The sequence below is a fragment of the Protopterus annectens genome, chromosome 2.part1 (genome assembly GCF_019279795.1).
Source record: "Protopterus annectens isolate FY-2018-M chromosome 2.part1, PAN1.0, whole genome shotgun sequence".
In the NCBI taxonomy this organism is placed as follows: domain Eukaryota; kingdom Metazoa; phylum Chordata; order Ceratodontiformes; family Protopteridae; genus Protopterus; species Protopterus annectens.
The window spans coordinates 1,958,991,190-1,959,009,666 of record NC_056729.1 but is presented as its reverse complement, the minus strand read 5'-3'; the positions used below and the strand labels follow the sequence as shown (position 1 = coordinate 1,959,009,666).

At 38.1% G+C, this 18,477-nt stretch overlaps 1 protein-coding gene across 3 annotated transcripts in view; it reads right to left on the bottom strand.

The window, feature by feature from the left end:
• Nucleotides 1-18,477, bottom strand: part of DST (dystonin) — a 4,096,730-nt gene that overhangs the window by 223,296 nt on the left and 3,854,957 nt on the right. For all 3 annotated transcript variants that reach the window (XM_044063350.1, XM_044063347.1, XM_044063348.1), the window contains one exon: nt 11,472-11,600. In XM_044063350.1, the coding sequence (XP_043919285.1) occupies nt 11,472-11,600 (129 nt within the window). The remainder of the gene's footprint in view (nt 1-11,471; nt 11,601-18,477) is intronic.

Here is an 18,477-nt window from a genome sequence, read left to right as displayed (position 1 = left end):
CTACCACCAATGCAGTGTCCAATGGTGCAGGTAAACCTGCTACCACACACAAACTTTTCCTATCCCCGCACAGTGATGCCGGGAAGCTCCCACCAGTGGGAGCTTGCACAGCATCAGAGCCCCTCATTACCATATTATGGCAATAAACCTGACACCACAAACTTGCCTAACATGTGACTTCTTCATGAATCACTTTCACTGATGATGACAGATCATGGTGCATCACAGGACATCTATTTGCAAAATTATACTTTTGTACACAGCTGTTCTCTACTGTACTGTGATGCACTTTTATTCAACATAGCAATGTACAGCAGCTGTTGGACTGGGAGGGTGAGGGATGCAACTGAACTGGGCACAGAAAAATAGCAACATACCATACACTGTGAGCAGGAGGCCTGTACAACCATGCACAGTAGCTCTATAAATACCAGTTCCCTGACAATGCACTGTTTTCTGAAGGTGTACTCAGAATTGTGGTCCTCGGAGAAACAAACATTACTAAGGAAAAAACAGTCAAACCTGAAATTCCAGTACATCAGTCTTTGATTGTACATTATTAACAAAATATCATATTTACTAATGGTCAAGATAATACACTATTACCTAACTATAAAGCACTTGTTTGGTTATATTTGATCCATCTTTGACTTTTGCAAAAAATACAGAACAAGGAAGTCTTTCTGAAGGAATTGTCTAGTATAATCAAGAATAAAACATAATTGTGTACATCTTCTTTCCTGGCTATGGAAACAAAACAAAAAAAATGAACAAAATGATTGGGCTGTTTGATATAATTGTCTTAGGTGCGCAACTCCAATGAAACACTAATAAACCAGAAATCCACACAAAAACACTGGAAGCAGAAGCGGACAGTAGACGTTTTGTTCTAGTGAGACAAGATTAGCACTTTTATTTTAAAGCATTTAAAACTTCCTCAGATAAATGAATTCTTTAAAATCCAAATGTTTATAGATCATTCAAACTACTAAAACATGTCATGTGATAGCCAAGCCCACAACTAAAAACCTCATTTAAAGAAACATGCACCATTTATGCAAAACACAATACTTATAACACTCTAAACATATTCTATACACATTTAAAACCACTGAAACTACGTAAGCCTTTCAAATGCATCAACTAACTTATCTAGTCAATGCCTTTAATTTTAATGAAAATGCAATTGCGATTTGTTTGTTTAATCCTGGTAAGCTCCCAGCATTACAGCGAAGCTCCCAGTAGAGTTCTCTCTTTTCCAATAAAAGAGACCATGGCCCCCCTTTACACTACGGTCACTTTTTCTAAAATGCTAAACTTAACTCATGTCCCAGACAATCTTGGACATGTATAGAAAGTGCATTTGTATCCTTCTTTTTCTTAATATCCTAATGGTGTTCCTACACCCTATCCTTCACCTTTCTTTCAGTCTTGCCTATATAAAATCGGGGCAGCATGACTGGCATAAAGCAACGTAAACCATCCCTAAAGTATTACAATTAAAGTTTCCTGAAATTCTAAATAACTGCGACTTAATACTAAACGGTTCTCCTTCATGGATGAATTTACAGTAAGAACATCTCCCATATTTGACCATGTTTAACTTTTTATTGATGTTAATAAGGTTTTGAAAAAATCATCCAATATATTTTTTCATATTTTTGCCCCTTTTATACACTACAATTGGTTTCTGTGTCTGTGATGGTACAGCGGTAGCATTGTTGCCTCACAGCAAGAGGTTCTCTCATTTGATTCTCGGCTGAAGTGCGGGGAATGCCTTCTGTGTGGAGTCTGCATGTCCTCCCCGCGGTCGAGTGGCCTCCGAAAGACATGCGTGAATGGGCGTGCCTTCACTGAAGGTTGGGCATCAGGCTGGCAATTCGGCACCATAAAAATCGACTGCCAGTCACTAGCGGACCGGAGTTCCGCTGTGGCGACCCCCAACCGGGAAAAAGCCAAAAAGACAAACAACAACATACACTACAATTGGTTTCTCGCTAAGTTTCTGTGTAAACTGCCTATCGTCTTTAAGGACTGACCAATTTTTCTGTAGGATCCACTTAATAAACTGACTATCTGTACTGCATATAGTAATAAATGCATTTTTATAACAGTTATAGCTATTATTATTATGAATGTTTCCATTACTTATACTAGGGTTCTGCATCTGTGATATACTCCTTTCTTCTTCGAACTGGGAATTCAAAAAAGGGATAAAATTCCCATGGTCTTAGCTTTAAAAGAAAGGTTTATGGCTTGGCAGTAAACTGTTAATGTGCCATTTCCTGCGACTATGCGACAGGATTTGATTGAGTCCATCTTCATTTACCTGCTGTACGACTTTGAGGAAGTCACTTAATCAAACAGTGCTCCCAGGTCACACCTGAAAGGAGACAAGTTTGTCCAGTGGGCTTACCTAATCAACAAACAGGGAAAAAAATAAGAACTGTCTGATAGATTTGATCTTGTAAATAGGGTGACATTGCCAGCCTAACAGAAAACTGAAAATCAAAAGAATACGTACCCTGACAGAACAGTAAGAACGTTTTCTGATAAATACGTACTTCTAACCAGAGTGAAGCCAGCTCTCTGCAATACAGGGATAAATGTCTGGCTATGCAACATGTAACGCAGATTTGACTAGTACCGCAGGTACCTGTAGAAGCTGGTATGAAGTAAGCGGATGCTGTCTGCTCTCTCATCCTGTAGTGGGGGAGACAGCTTTGGCTTGCTACCTTGGTTATACCTTGTGGGATCACTAGGTGTTAAACCATTCGAGTTTCAAGTTGGTTGAGCCTGTGCTGCCATATTACATTCGCACTACGTAGCCAACAGGAAACTAGTATACAGAGGTATGCTTCCCCTCAGAACATATCAACTGCAAGGGCCCCAAGGGGGTACTCCCAGCAGGAGAAGGTAGACATCGCCCTAAGTACCAGCCAGTCTGTTCCCTACTACCTGATTCTTGCTAGGTAGTCATGGTCTGATGGGGGTTCCTTGACAGGAAAAATGGACCACAATGCTCTTGTGTATTCCAGAATAACTATTTCCCATTCTCCTAAATGAATGGACCAACTGGGTACAGACAGACTAGCAAAAAGACTAAGTCCTGGGATCAGATTCAAAACGTGTATGGTTAGTAAGCAACATATTTTTGGAAGAAGGCGTTGGCTGTTTCATGCTTACCCAAGGCATACTCTTAAGATAATGGATAGATGCTCTACACAGTGTAGTCTACTCTTTCCGCATGGAAGTCAAATATTCTCTGATCTCTGTGAAACATGGCCCTTTTGCAGCTGGTCAAAAGCTAATGTTTTCCTGGAAATTTCAATCGCTTTACCAGCTGAGGGAATGAAGCACAGAGAAGCACAGTCATAGTTACAAGAAGTGGATACTATCATATTAACATTTGCTCTGGCTTCCTCAGCTCTAAGTAGTCTCTGAAGAATGTGACTTGAATTGAACACATACACAGTAAGCTGTCTTGTTTAAAGGAAATCTCTACCTCGGAAATGTTTTTTTTTATTAAATCTTTGTTTTCTGAGCTTTTTAATGCATCAACATTACTCTAAGCGCTTCTTACAAAATAAAATGTTAATACTTTGTTCCATAAAATGGCCAACATGGATCCTGCCATATTAACATAATCTTGCTTTTGTACTTCTTGTTCCCTCCCAGAATTAATTTCAAGTCCCCTTTTATACCAGTCATGCTAGACATACGGAAGTGATGTTATCTCCCTTTGAGATACAGTGGCAGTACTGTGAGTCACAGGCATCTTACAAACCTTGTGTAGCATTAGTGCTTACTTTTTTCCTGAATAAGAATTATATACATTCTTGTAGCGCATGCTTTAAGCTATTCACAGCAGTTATGCAGCGCTAAACAAAGAAATTATTTACACTGCAGGCTTATTTTGAACAATTTTTTTATGCGCTCTGAAAGACCCTGCAAAATCTTCCTAAGGTGTCATGTTTATCACTTCAATCCATGAACTGTTAATCAACACTTCAAAGAACAGTTTCTGCTTTTCACCAGTGTTTGCAGAAAGTTGATGTTTTTGTTATTCCTGAATGCTGGAAAAATGTGCTAATGTATTTGATGTTTTTCTAAAACATGTTTTATAAGCACAGTATAAAAATACAACCAATTGTTCTTGAATTTGTGTTGTTTTTAAACTGAGGCACAAATGTCTTCATACACTATCTCCCACTTCTGTTGCATTACTACCCCTTGATTTGCATCTCACCCCCATATTACCATATTATGGTAATAAGCCTGACACCACAGCATGACAATTTAGTGGGGAACTGTCCTGTGCCTAAGGGTTGCACTACTTTCTATAAATGTTGCAGTTACAGAAAAGGATGCCTCTTACAAGTGGATCACTTTACAAAAAATGTGGTCAACTATTAGGGTTGTCATCATTTTGGATGCCCAAAGTGAGACATTGTTATTAAAGCTTGAGATTTTACTGGGAAAACTGTACCATCAGCCAATGAAAAACAATTGTTTTCATGTTATTACCAAAATAAAGACTCTGCAATATGTAGTGTCGGTTGTTTATACTACTTTATATGATAATAAAATGATATATATGTAATAGCACAGTTTTCTGCAACATTTAGAGAAAGTCGGGAAAACACTTTTTGTTTTGTAAAATATAAAGATATTTGTCATTTTTCATGTCTGCCCCCCCCAATCCGCAGGACAAAACTGTCCCAATCAGCATCTTAAGAAAGAGGAACAAGTGGTGACCCTATCAATTATGTGCTCTGATACTGTTTCTCTTCTTCTCTCCAACAAAAGCAAATGAACAGTTTCATAACACTCTGCACATCTTTCTAGCGGACATCAGCAGGATTAATTGCCTATGTAAGATTTTGACCAGTAGCTGACAGGAACAACTACAGATTTGCTTGTGTCTGTGGTGTGTTATGCATGTGAAGACAAATTCTGCTGTCAAAGCATGTGAGAAGTTAAGCTTAAAAAATTATGTGGGCTTTTCCTCACTTTGATTCCAAGGCAAGGACATGTAAGTTTTGTTATGTACAGGCAGGTTTCTGGTCCCTAGAAACTCTGGAACTATACTGTAGGAAGAAAACAAACCTAAGGGTTGAGTTAAACTATATGACAGTGAGGACTTAAATACATACTGAGTCCTGCTTTAGCTACCTGTTTCAGACAAACAGATTAGCAGAAGGTTTTCACTGTGCATGCTTAGAAAAAAATGATACAGGCAGCCAATAAAGAACCACCAAGCTGCAGAATGCTGACAGCTTCACCTCTTTATTTGTGAAGATCTCACTGCAGTCTGTTATTTCCACATGCCAGCACTGCTTCCATTCCCTACAAGGACTCTTGTAAGCTCATCACCTGTAATGTGAAGGGTGGGCGATTGCAGTGTTCTAGTGATATTGTGGTGGCAGGCATGTGCAGGACAGGTGCAGACAGCCAGCATCATGCCAATGGAAGCTAGCATTAGTGATGTGAACGTAATCTCACCAGCAGAGAAGCTTGTACTGGTATACATGCATACAGAGTGCTCACCTTTGCATTGAATATGGCCTGTGAAATCAGCCTTCTTATTCAGGACTGATTTATTTCCTGTTCAAGAGCTGTTGCTCATGAGAGGCACTGGGCAAGTTTGGGGATGCTCACAAGTCCATTACTAAGGGTTGTGCTGTTGGAGTATTTTGCTAGAGGGTATGAGGGTTGCCACACAACAAATGCCAATACAAAAGGGAAAACTGGCAGTTGTTTGTGCTTACATACCAGATGGGAGTACACAGTATTCAACCTTCTTGGAGTAAGCAGGTAAGGTGTTTGAGATAGTGCTGCCTACCAACTCTGCAGATCTTAGGCAATATGACTGGGAGGAATAGACTCTCAGATATGAACCCAAGTAGTAAGTCATTATTGGATGTCTACTTAAGTCATGGGCTAACCATAATGAAAACTACATGCACTCTGCAAAGAATGTCAGAAATGTACTTTATACCAAAGCCCCATGGCCCAGAAAGCAATGGCTGATTGTGGTCATGAGTACTCAGAAGTCGCCAAAAATACAGCAGTCATATCAACATTTGGGGGTGAAGTGAATTCACCAGCTAGGCTGTCTGATTCACAGACTTGCAAGAAACAAATGAAAATTCAAAATCTTTTTGGAACTTGTGAAAGCATCCATGTGAAAGGAGCTCAGACCCTAACATGAAGCACTGATAATGGTTGAGGTAATATAGTTAATGTGCCACTGCAAAGTTTCATGGTAGGCAGGGACAGTACCTTTGGAATGGCAGACTGGACTTATGGTTCCCATTTTTAAGACATGGAACCAGAGGCTGTGTTCCAAATACAAGAAGATTACACATTCATACTCTTCATCCTTTCTATAAAAATCATTGACAAAGAGCTGGAGGTATTACTCTGACAGACAGTCAAACCACAGGTTCAGGAGAAGCACTGAGGATTTTGCACAGGCCATACTTGGCCAGTGCTTTAGCTTTGCATGGCTGTGCTAGGGGTTGTGGAAGTTTGCTACTCCAGTCTACAGTTGTTTTGTGAAGTTAGACAAGATTTGTGACTGTGTATATTTCATGTACTGTTGGATGCTCTGGGTAACATTTTCTGCTGTTGCTTTTTGAACACCATGAGAGTTGTTTTCAGATTCTTAGCATCTAGCTGAATTTGTTACTGATGACTGTCAGGACCCACGAAGGGAGCATCCTGTCACCATGACATGATTGTCATGGACAGGATGTCAAAACACAAATAAGGTTGAAACACTGTTTGAATAGCTGATCTAGAGATGCCACCCCTTTCTCTGCAGATGATGCTGTCTTTCTGACCTTAATGGTCTATAACATCTGACAGGCATTTGGACAAATCATTTTCAACTGTGAAGCAGCTAGGACAGTAACCAGCATAGTAGATATAATAACCAGCATTTCAGACTTTTTGAAAGCCATGGTACATTCCTGGAAAAAAAGTGGATTGCAATCTTCATGAAGGAGGGCAGCTCTCTTTAATGGAATACTTTCAGATAGAAGGGCAGCTGCCACTTTTGGAAGAGTTTAAGTACCTTAGAGTCTTGTTCTTATGCAATGTCAAGATGTCAAGAAGGATGAGACTGCTCAACAGGGGCAGTCACTGACTTCTGGGTGCTAAATCAGTCAGTGGACACTATTGATGATCCTCTCAACTTGAATATGTAGGCTCTAATCAACAACAACCACTGAGATCTAAGACAGAATTTTCAGTTTCGTAGATAAACTAGTATACACCTATAAATCCATAAGTAGCACTGCTAATAGTTAGAAGCAAAGGCAGTCAAGTGAGAGGGTTCAAACATCTTAAAATTATTCCTCAGAGTAGCTCCAATTACAATCATTTCAAGGATGGTCCAATTGGAGCAGACCCCCTGAGAAAGACGTACTTAAAAGACAATGCATCTTAGTCTGGAAATGCTTGGGAATGCCCTAGAATGACTTGGAATTTTTGGCTGAGGATATGGAAGTTTGACCCTGGTCAGATTGCTGCCACTACAACCCGTACTAGACTAGGTAGGAAAATACGTGATAATGAAAGTGAAATGACAGTCCAGGAATTATGTCAAAGTCATGCAATAAGGAATGCTGTTTGCTTACTGTAGATAACAGTCGTGTAAAACACCAGTAAAACTAAGTACAGTGCAAAGAACTAACTGACAGCTGTTTGACTCAAACATTATTGTGTCTGAGGACCCTGGTAGGGTCATAGCTGTGTACTAAGCTATGATCACTAGGGCCTTTTTAAGCCTAGCCATGCATCCCAAATCTCTGACAAGTTCTCGTACCCCTGATAAGTGTAAGCAGGGGCTTGGGAGATGAAACATTTACAAACAGGGGTCTGGGAGTTGAACTATTTACAGGCTGCCTGTCTCCATTAGAGACATAGGTGCCAAACCAGGAATGAACTTCCTTTTCCCATTCCAGTTGACCAAGTTACACTTGAATTAGGATAGGGAGGAACTCTGTCTGTAAGCCAGATGGCTTACCTAACCTCTTGAGTTTGTCAACAATGCCCACATAGGGTATTGTCAAATGTCTTAGCCAAGTAAAGGTGGGCAATGAGAACCATTCTGCCCTCATCCATTGTTTTGGTGACCTTCTCAAAGAAATCCACCAGATTGAGTAGGCATGACCTGCCCTTGACCAAACCTAACTGGGATTAATCAGCAGACGGAGTTACAGATCAGGTAGAGTAGCGTGGGGGGAATCAAAGATAGAAGAAGGAAGATGAAGATTAGTAGAGGTGGAATTACAATACAAATAGAGGAGAGGAGGCAAGTGGGGAGGAAGTATGGGTGCAATAATTTAACTAGAATGAAGTAAAGGGGGAGGCTTATTAGGTTTGGAATGGGGACAAATACGTGAAGTGAGTTGCCTAGCAATTTGCTATTTTAGCTTTGTGCTTTTTAACTAGTTAGGTTCTTATAATGCTGTCAAATGGAAAAATCAACCCTTGAGGCAATAGTGAACATTCCAGCACAAGATGTATTTTTGATTATGGGTTTGTGAACTGAGACAGCTCCATTCACATGTTAAAGGCTCTGTCTGGATCACCAGTTTGTCTTCTTGTTCTAATTTTTAATATTAATTTTTGTGCTCAGATCTTTTCAGGACCTTATCAAGACAGCCATGACATATATGGGGATGTAGCCTGCAACACTATAACAAGGTTGTGAAGAAGGCCTGCATCAGACAGATCTGAAAAAGGTACAGTTAAAAGTGTCTTGGACCTGCCAACATGCTGTAGGTGGCCTGAGTTTGATTAGCAGCTTGGATGTCTAAAAGAGAATAAGAGTGAATGACTACTGCTGGCTTACACCCATCCTGAGGGAGGAAGGTGGCTTGGGACCAACAAAAGTCTGACACCTAGTGGCAGCATTAAGTGTTTCACCAGTGGAATACAGGCCTATGCAGCCCAGGCTGCCATGGTGCACGTGACCCTGTGGAAAGAATTCTCTTCAGAGGACAGCAACTGTGACGCTTGCTAAGACACCAGTAGGGAGGAGGCCCCACATGGTGGGATGGGAGAGAAAGCAATCATGCAGAACCAGTAAGATGGCCTACTGCCCATCACCTAACTCAATGACAGGGAAGGTTTAGGCTGATAGTGTTTCCTGGACAGAAATGAATGGGCCTTCGGGCTGACATCTAGCCCAGTAATTCCCGTTCCTCACCACCAGGGACAAATGTACCAAACGACTGCCTGTACTAAAACAATTTTGTGAGGTCTTTAGAGGAAGAAAAAGAAAAAAAAACAATAAAAAAAAAAACAATAATCTGGAATATATAGTGGGCAGAAGAGTGCAGGGGTGATGGGTAATTTGTAATCTGTCTTCAGAATGGGGAGTTCACTCTTGTAGTTCCCAAATATGGTAGAAGTCCAAAATATTACAAAATATAATTGAACAAACAGGGTTTTTTTTTTAAGTGATGAATGAGTTAAAATTTTAAATCGATTTAAAATATTGCCTGTTTTGCACACAGGTCAAATAATTTAAAGGGAATTCTGATAAGTCTCAGAGGACCACAGCCTGTGATAAAGGTATATTTAAACATATTCCTTGTAATTCATACAAACGAGTCAGTCATAATTTGGGCACTGGGAAGCTAAAAGCAACATTTTCTGTATATCCATGCAAACTGCAACACTACAGAAGTAGTAATGTTGTTAGATGTGTCTGCGGTAAGTCATTTGTTTAAAAAAGTAATTTAACGTAAGAGCCGTGAAACACTTGGGTGATGTAAAAATGTGACTTTAATGCTCTTGCACAGTATATTATGTGATGGGCACCTTGAGTTTATCTTTCAAATACTGTAAGTCATGCCAAAGAATACCAGTGGCAAAACTTGACAATGAAGTATTCTGTGAAGAAGTCATGGGTTAATCTGAGGTAATGTCTAGAAGGTAAAAAGGTTTCATTACAGGTTCATTATTAAGACACAAAAAGAATAATAAGATTTCTAGAATGATTGCACTTTTATTTATTTTTAGTTACTATGACTGTTATACCTGTTCACAATGATCAGGAATAGGAATCTCTTGTTTTTTTTATACATTTGCATAACAGCCTATGTGGTTTTAAACCTCAAAAATACTCATTTTTGGAAGTAACCCATTTAGGCTGCATTTTGTACAATGCAGTTTGAGTGGCTTTTGCTCTTACCACTAGCTGATTCTATATTTATTACTTACAGCTGAATAAAACACACCGATTATATGGATCATATATCTTTCCCTGTTCCTATAAACATATAACAGACAAACAACACTATGCAGATATTGTCTTCATGACAAAATGTTCACAGCTCTCTCTCTTTTTTTATTAACAAAAAACCATATGTATGAGGCTGTTTTGTATGGGTACTATACTTTATAGCTCCCTCAACCCAATCTGGTAAAACAAGCAATTTGCATGTGGTACCAGTTTCACTTACTTCACCAGACAATAAACTCCTAGTTTGTCCGAGAGTAAAGACCACAGCAAAGAAATGTCCTTGCTTTTCTGAGTATCCCTGATACGGAATTCCTTCTTTGCAAACTGCAGTCTAACTTCTACTCTCAGAAACATGTTAAGGTCAGTTGTCATCCTGCAGGGACAAGGCTATAATTTCTGATTTGGATTCATGTTGATCAAACAACACTCTTTGAACAAGTGCTGATCAAGTGAAAAAATGTCCAAAACAACTTCAGTAAACTCAGAGCAAAGTGTTTTTTGCAGGGGGGGGTAGTCCCCCTGCAACCCCCAAACTCATATACACTTACCCTGAGGTCACACAATAGTGCAGAAAAAAATACAATACTGCTGTCAGAGATGTTTTTGCACAAGATCCTCCATTCGATGAACACGCACTCAGCAGCGTGTTGACTGATCAATCAGCAAGCACTCACTGAAAGAGGTGTTGATTGACAATCGATCAACACACACTCACTCAAAGAGCTACTGATTGATCGACACATCCTCTTCTGACATCTGTCAGTTGTTCTTTGCTTTGAATCTGTAGTATACTTTAGCATTTATCCTGTTCATTAACTTTTTTTTTGTGTAAATCTCATCAACTGTCCCTTAATGACGCTCAATTCAACAAGTGTTGTTTTATCTTCTTCACACTTTTACAGACAGAGAGTTAGTAACAGACAATAAAGCATCCACACAGACATATACAATGGCATTTTATCTCATGTTACTAAGCTGTACTGCATTTAAGGAATCAATTGTCACAGTGGGTATGTAGAACAATCCACTTACAAAATAATTTAGAATAACAGCTTATGTACCCTTCTAGTTCAGTAATACTTCTCTGTGTCCTGCACTTACTATGCTGTAGGATTTTGTCCTTTCATAGCTTATGATTCCAAATGCAGAATCAGAAGGTAAACAAATGCATAAATGCAACTATTTACACATAAGTTCTTTTGCATACCTTGTGCTGGTCTATAAGTGAACGCAATGCTTCCTCATCATCTGGGAGGGATCCATGAAAACGAAGGGCTTGTTCAGCTTCAGCTAACCATTCCAACAAAATATGCACTGCTGAGTGGAATTCTTCTGCCTGTAATTAAAATAAAAATAGCCTTTTTAAAAACAGAACACTACAGAAAAAAGTACATATATCTTTAATATGCACGCATACAGAATACCTTACAAAACATGGTACAGCGTTTTTTATGACAGCAAACTCTCCAGTTCTCTAATCTGAAACTTTCGAATTTGTAATCCAGAGGAGCAGTGCCAAGAACCATCACGTTATACGCAAGCAGACTGAACACGGATACAATTAAAGCACATTTGTTGTGCTGAAGACAGTCACATGGAATCTGTGCATGTTGTAAGTGTTGTCCATACCTCGTAGTCGATGTAGTCTCTCTGTGCAGTACATCAGGCAGGAATAACTGACAATAGAGACCGACCTAAAACTACACGGCACTGTTTTCTCTTTTATATCAAGGTACTTATTTTTCAAGGAAGTTCTATAACTGTGCTGTCATAAAAATAGTCTAATTATCAATGTAGTAAACTAATTATCAATGCAGCAAACTATCAAAATGTAAATGGTGTTAAAACCATCTCTGCCACTTTAGGGTTCGATTAGAGTGAAGTAAAAAATAGTTTAAAAATAACTTACACACTCAAAGTTGAAAGAAAACACAGGTATTGATTTTGCACTGAAGTTCCTACCTAGTAAAATTCATAATCCTCTTAATGGATGCTTTACAGATTCCAAATATCATGAATAAACAAATAATTAATTAATACAGTGATATCTTAGTTGGGGGACACTCTAAATTGGCCCTCAGTGTGTGTGTGTGTGTGTGTGTGTGTGTGTGTGTGTGTGTGTGTGTATATGTGTGCGTCTTCTGTGGAAGGTTGGGCACCTGGCTAGCAACTGGACACTGTAAATCTCCACAACTAATCGTTCTGCGGACCGTTGTTCCTCTGTGGCGACCCCTAATGGGAAAAGCCAAAAGGAGAAGAAGAAGAAGTGATATTGTAGGTGGCATATACAACCATCCAAGCCTAAAAAATATCTTTATGGCCACACAAGTAAAAAAGGGAGGGGGTGTATATGAAAGAGGGAGATAGTGAGCCAGAAGATGAGGATATTAACTAATAAACAAAATGTCCTTAACACAGCTGTCATCAGTGAACTACATCCAAGTAAGGTCAAAGTAACAGCAATGATGGAAAACAGTGACCATGTCACAGTATAATTCAAAATCACTGAGAAATTGTGTTGGTCTAAGTATGAAGCAGAAATTTAAGACTTTATCAAGCAGGGAACAGAGAAAGTGCTAGAAATGCAGAGTAATATAATCAGTTAGGTGTAGCTTTGTAAAATGATTTAAAAAAGGAAAATGAAGCGGAAACTGTAATTGCAGGGCCAATTCTTGTTAGGAGAAATAGCACAAAAACGGCTAACCAATGAAGTTGAGTTAAAGTGAAGAAGATAGATAAACAGAACTTTACTGGGAACAGGGTAGCCATCGTGGTAAGAAAGTAAATTTTATAATGGACAGGAGATTGCTGGAAGAAATAAGTTCTGCAGTCCAAAAATCTTTAAACATGTATGGGAGAACAAAAAGTATAGACTAGATACATGCTGTTAATTAAAGCCAGGACGTGAAAGGCATAAGAAAACTACGGACTGAGCAGTTTAATTTAGCCTTAGTTTAATGCACTCCCTCCAATGGAGCTCTGGAGGTCTGCACTGCATCTTTGAGTGGGTGGAGCCTAAGTTTTGTGATAGAATAAAATTACGTCCTCACATTTGAAACAAATGCTCTTATCTCTGGAACCATACAGGTTATTGAAAAAGTGTACATTTCAAACTGTTCAGCACAAACTTTTTTAAACTGGTAGTATTCTTTACATCCTAGGTCTTAAACTGGATTGGATAAGTCACAGTAAACAAAGTAACTATTAAGGTTGTAATATTTTATAAACAGTTTACGATATCACAGCAACTAGGTCATGTTACATGCATACTGTCATTAACATTTTGTTCATCCAGTTTAGTGCATCTGTTTGAGGCAAAGCAGTTTTGTTTGTGCTGCTTGGTTGTTGAAATATTTCGGAAAACATGACATTTATGACAATATAAATATATATGAACAACAATTGATATTTTTCCTGCACTAGGCAGAAATCCAATATCAATACAGTTATTTATTTTTGAAGATTAACTCTTTTAATACTTTGTGTGTAGCATGGCTTTGGAATTATTAACACAAATGTGAACAAGCAATATTTGACACCTACAGCCATCAGTAGGATGTAACTGCAGAAGCACCTGGAGGCATTACTTAAATGTAATGAGTTAAGAAAGGAAACGTCCTAGATGAGAAGCAGAAGTTGGTGCAGATAAAAAATGAAGACTTGGGGAAACAGTAAACAATAGGAAAGACTTTGGGAAATAGTAACCAATAGGAATAAACAGGGTTCAGAGAACATAAGGGAAAGAGCACAAGGGTTGGACTGATTTTTTTATTCAGGTGCTGAGAGAGATCACAGCCAAACTTACTGAGGAGTTTCAAGGTTTTTTAACTTGGAGATATAGTAAAGTTGGCCCATGCTGCAGATGGTTGCTGTCACTCCCCTCGGCAATAATCAATCCCACCAGGAGTGCTGAAAGCTCTAGCAGCATTCCTGAGTGTAAATAGTACCTGACCTGAGGCAATATAGAACCTCTTGGACGAAGAACTATCGATTTAATCTCATTCATTTCTACATCTGAATCATCAAAGAAGCCATCAAGAAACGTATACCAAATAAAGCTTGTCAGGACTACAGCAAAGACTTCAAATCTGTGTTTAAAAGGAATGGAGTGGACGCCATTCCAGTAAAATTGTAACAAAACTTGTCAAGTAGCAAGATTCAGCTTTTTAGAAAGGAGGAGTCTGGCAAATCCAACTAAACGTTAATCAGAGCTGAGGATTAAATGGAATCTTATCTATATAAAGTGTGCTGAGGCTATATCCCCTTAAGAGATATTACATGTTTTATTTTTGTTTTTCAAGTTAATGGTCAAGTATTCCTGTATGTAATGACTATGTTTTATACTCGATTGTATTGTGTTTCTAAAAAAAGTGTTGAGAGTATTTTAAATTGTCTGTTAGCTAAAATTAAATCACAAAATCAGTTTTGTTACTATTTAAATGTGGTGTCATGTTCCTAATATTTATTCTGAAGAAGTGTCTGTTTATATGTGAGACAAAAAGTGCTCAATAAATTTATAATATAGTTATTTTGGAGCAGAAGATGTGAGTGTTATTTTTTTATAAGTTGTTACACCGCAGCTGGGATTTAACTCTAAGAAACATTTGGAAGATTAAAAGGAACTCATAAATACTATAAGGGAAGGTTGTTTGTGTTCGCAGAGAAGGAAAAGGATAAAGGCCTCTAGTTGCTGCTAACAACATTTCAAAGAAAGCTTCCAAGTGGGATAACAATCAAATCCAGGCAGGGCTACAAAGGCAAAGAATATAGAAGTCATTTTTTTCTGATGAACAGCTCTGTTAAGACCACACTTACAGTACTGTATGCAACTTTGGAGATGATACTTGAAAAAGGACACAAATAACAGTATGTGTAGCCAGGCAACAATAACAATGAGGGAGACGGTTGCACTTAGTGTATGACAACAAGCCGAGATTTACTCATGTTTACAAATGGGGGGGGTGCAAAGTATAGATAGGGATATACTATAGCTGGAATATTGTCTTCAGAATGAATGAAGGGGCTACATGGTAAATATTCAGATAGGCGACACAAAGGGTTAGGGAAGGCAGACACAGCTGAATTAAATTTAGAATTTATATAACAACATTCTTTTCAGGACCTTGAAATTTGCTGTCAGACTAGCTGTTGAAAGTATAGCTGACCCACAAAGGAAGTAAAAAAAAAAGGCAAGGAGGTGAAGAAAGAAGAACTACTGTAGGGTACATATTCTATCTTAAGGTACACCAAATATAAGAAATTTGCTGTGGTAGCAACATTTGAAGTTTTTTTTCCTTTATTCAGGATCTGTTATATTTGTCTGAGAAATTTGCAAAACACTGTTAACTGTGGCTGACTTACAGGCTCAAAATGTCATCTTATACATAGGTCCAAGTTTTTATTTACAGGACTCTTATAAATAACAATCACTGTATCTGTTGCATAAATTAACTTGCAAATGATGTCAAACTTTCTAAGCAATGCCCTCTACTAATACAATGTATGTCTTTCATATTATACACCAGTGTCAACTCAGTTCTAGGCAAATGAAATCAGACAATAAGATACCCACTCATCTTCAGAAAGAATAATAAAAAAAATGTTCAGTCATGCAGATAAAAATTAACACATTTGGGCTATTGGAAAATTAAGAGATTCCAGATGAAAATGATATTCAGACTGTCAGAGAAGCCAAGACAAAAACAAAAAAGTAAAATAAAATATTTAAAACTTCTGCTGATAAAACATAAGTTTCTGTTAGCTCAGGCAATACATAGGATCATAGGAAGTTACTAGGCTATTGGCCCTGATGTCCTTACAAGCCTAGTCAAGAATTTAGCCCATGTTCCGACAAGTCAGCACCCGATGCCCTTGTCCAGCAGATACACATACAGATACATATGATAAACATTTACCTGACTTAGAGAAACACGCACAAAATATAGCAAACCAAAGCCTAGCCCAGCTGTAGGATTACAATTAGCTACAAAACATAATGAAACAGACTCCATACTCTTGTTGCAACCAAGTGTATAGAATATCCACATAACTGAGCATTTTACATAAAGAAACTCTGAAATCACAAAGTTTATTTGTTAAAAGTTAAGTATTCATGAATCACCTCAAAGGTTGTTTAGTGACAATATATGGTAATTCAACAACAAAGACATCACAGACATGTCTTATAAATTCAATATTGCGTGTAAGCAAACAGCTGTATATCACTTGAACAGTATTGAATAGATTCAGATATAAACAAATGTTTATGGTTATTTTATTAAATGTAAATCAAAACAGCATAGGACATGGAAACTGCCAAGACCAGAATCATATAGTAAAGAACTCCATACCTTACGCACATACTTACAGTGCAAAAAGCTGATGAAAGTCAGAGCTCAAATCTTCTCTAACAGTGTTAACTGTACCTAAAATAACTACAAGTGTTTGGGTAGGGTCTATGTCAGTTTCTTGAAAAATCACATTGTCGAAACCCATGCAATCGACAATGAAATTAATCAAAAAACTAACAAAAATCTACACAACACCTGCCAGCAACACAAACAACGTTTTTGCAAAGGGCAATCCCCCCCTTGTAGCTCTCGCTCTCTAATTATTTATACCAATTCTGAGAAAACGGTAAATTCCTTGACCCCTACTGAACCATGGTCTCTGTCAGAATGATTCAACGAACCAAACTGTTGACTATATGGTCTCGACTGTACATGTTTTGACAATTTGGCCCTTCGATCAATTGACGTAGATCTGTTTGGGTAGTACAGTATATATCTACAATGTTATTCATAGAGTCATCAATGAAACATTATTTCTGCTTATTATTAAATGGTGAGCTTATTTTTTTTTCAAATTACACTGCATTGTTCACTTTCTGAAACAAGTAGCAAAATCCTTGAAGATGCATATAACCTCCTTACCATGCACCACATTACACATTTTTATGCAAAACATTGCATTGCTTTTGCATTTTATTTTGTTGATAAAGAAAGCTCCCTGAAAAATGTTTTTGGAGTTGAACACTCCTACTGTCACATCATAGAAAGACTGAACCCATAATGTCTCACTACAGCACATTATAATCTTCACTTTTTCAAAACCACTTGCACCTTTAAAATGTGGAGTATAACTGAAAATGAAATTAACTGTAAACAAAGATGATTCGGAAAGTAAGCAATACAAGTGTTTTTACTTAGTGAAAATTAAGAGGGGAAATGTTTTAATAGGTACATTGTTCACAGTACTGCACATGCAACCTTTTGAGTCAACAGAATTTGGTCATATGATTACACTGCCATTGCATCTAAACAGTTTTTATTTATTTTGTTTATATTATGTTTTCTTTTACTGAAGAGATTGCACGGCAATAAATAGGTTCAAACACTAAATTATATCCCTTCTGGTGTGCCACTACTTCTGAGTGTTTATTATTTTAATTTTAGTTTGTTCAATATGCTATGTTTGCTAGGGCTCGACTTTGGTTGCATTTTTTGATCTGTTTATCCAGATCAAACTTGATTTAAACCTAGACACAACACTGAGACAACCCTTACTTGGGTTGTTAATAACCTCCTTACTGCAAGAGATCAGTCATTTTATTCTATTTTGGTCCTCTTTAACCTGAGTGCTGCAACTGATACAGTGGATTATGGCATCTAGACCGAGCGGCACAGTGTTTACTGTGATTTCTATGAATCCTTCTTCTGTGAATCCTACTTTTCTCTCCCTCTAAAAACCTGCACCTTAACAAACAATCTTTCAATATTACCAGTAATGCCAACTCCCTAATAGAAGTTGTCCCCTTCGCTAAACTTCTCAGTGTTACTATCGACGAACACCAAAAATTCGATACTCATGTCCAATTAAATATAAAAAAAAAACATCAAAAACTTGGGTTACTATACAGAAACTCTCACTTCCTTTCTCCCTCTACCAGGCAAACCCTTGCCACTACCTACTTACTACCATCACTATTATATGGTGCCCCTTTTCTAACCAACCTTGTATCCTCCATCTCCTCAAAACTAGAAATCTGCTACAACAAAATCTCCAAATTCGCTACTAAATCTAAACACTACTCCCACCATTGCTCTTCCCTACACATGCTAAAATGGCTAGAGCTTCCCAACTACCTCGATTACCTCCAACTCACTACAGCCCACAAATTAATCTTTAAACCTACTGCATGCCCTGCTCTAGCA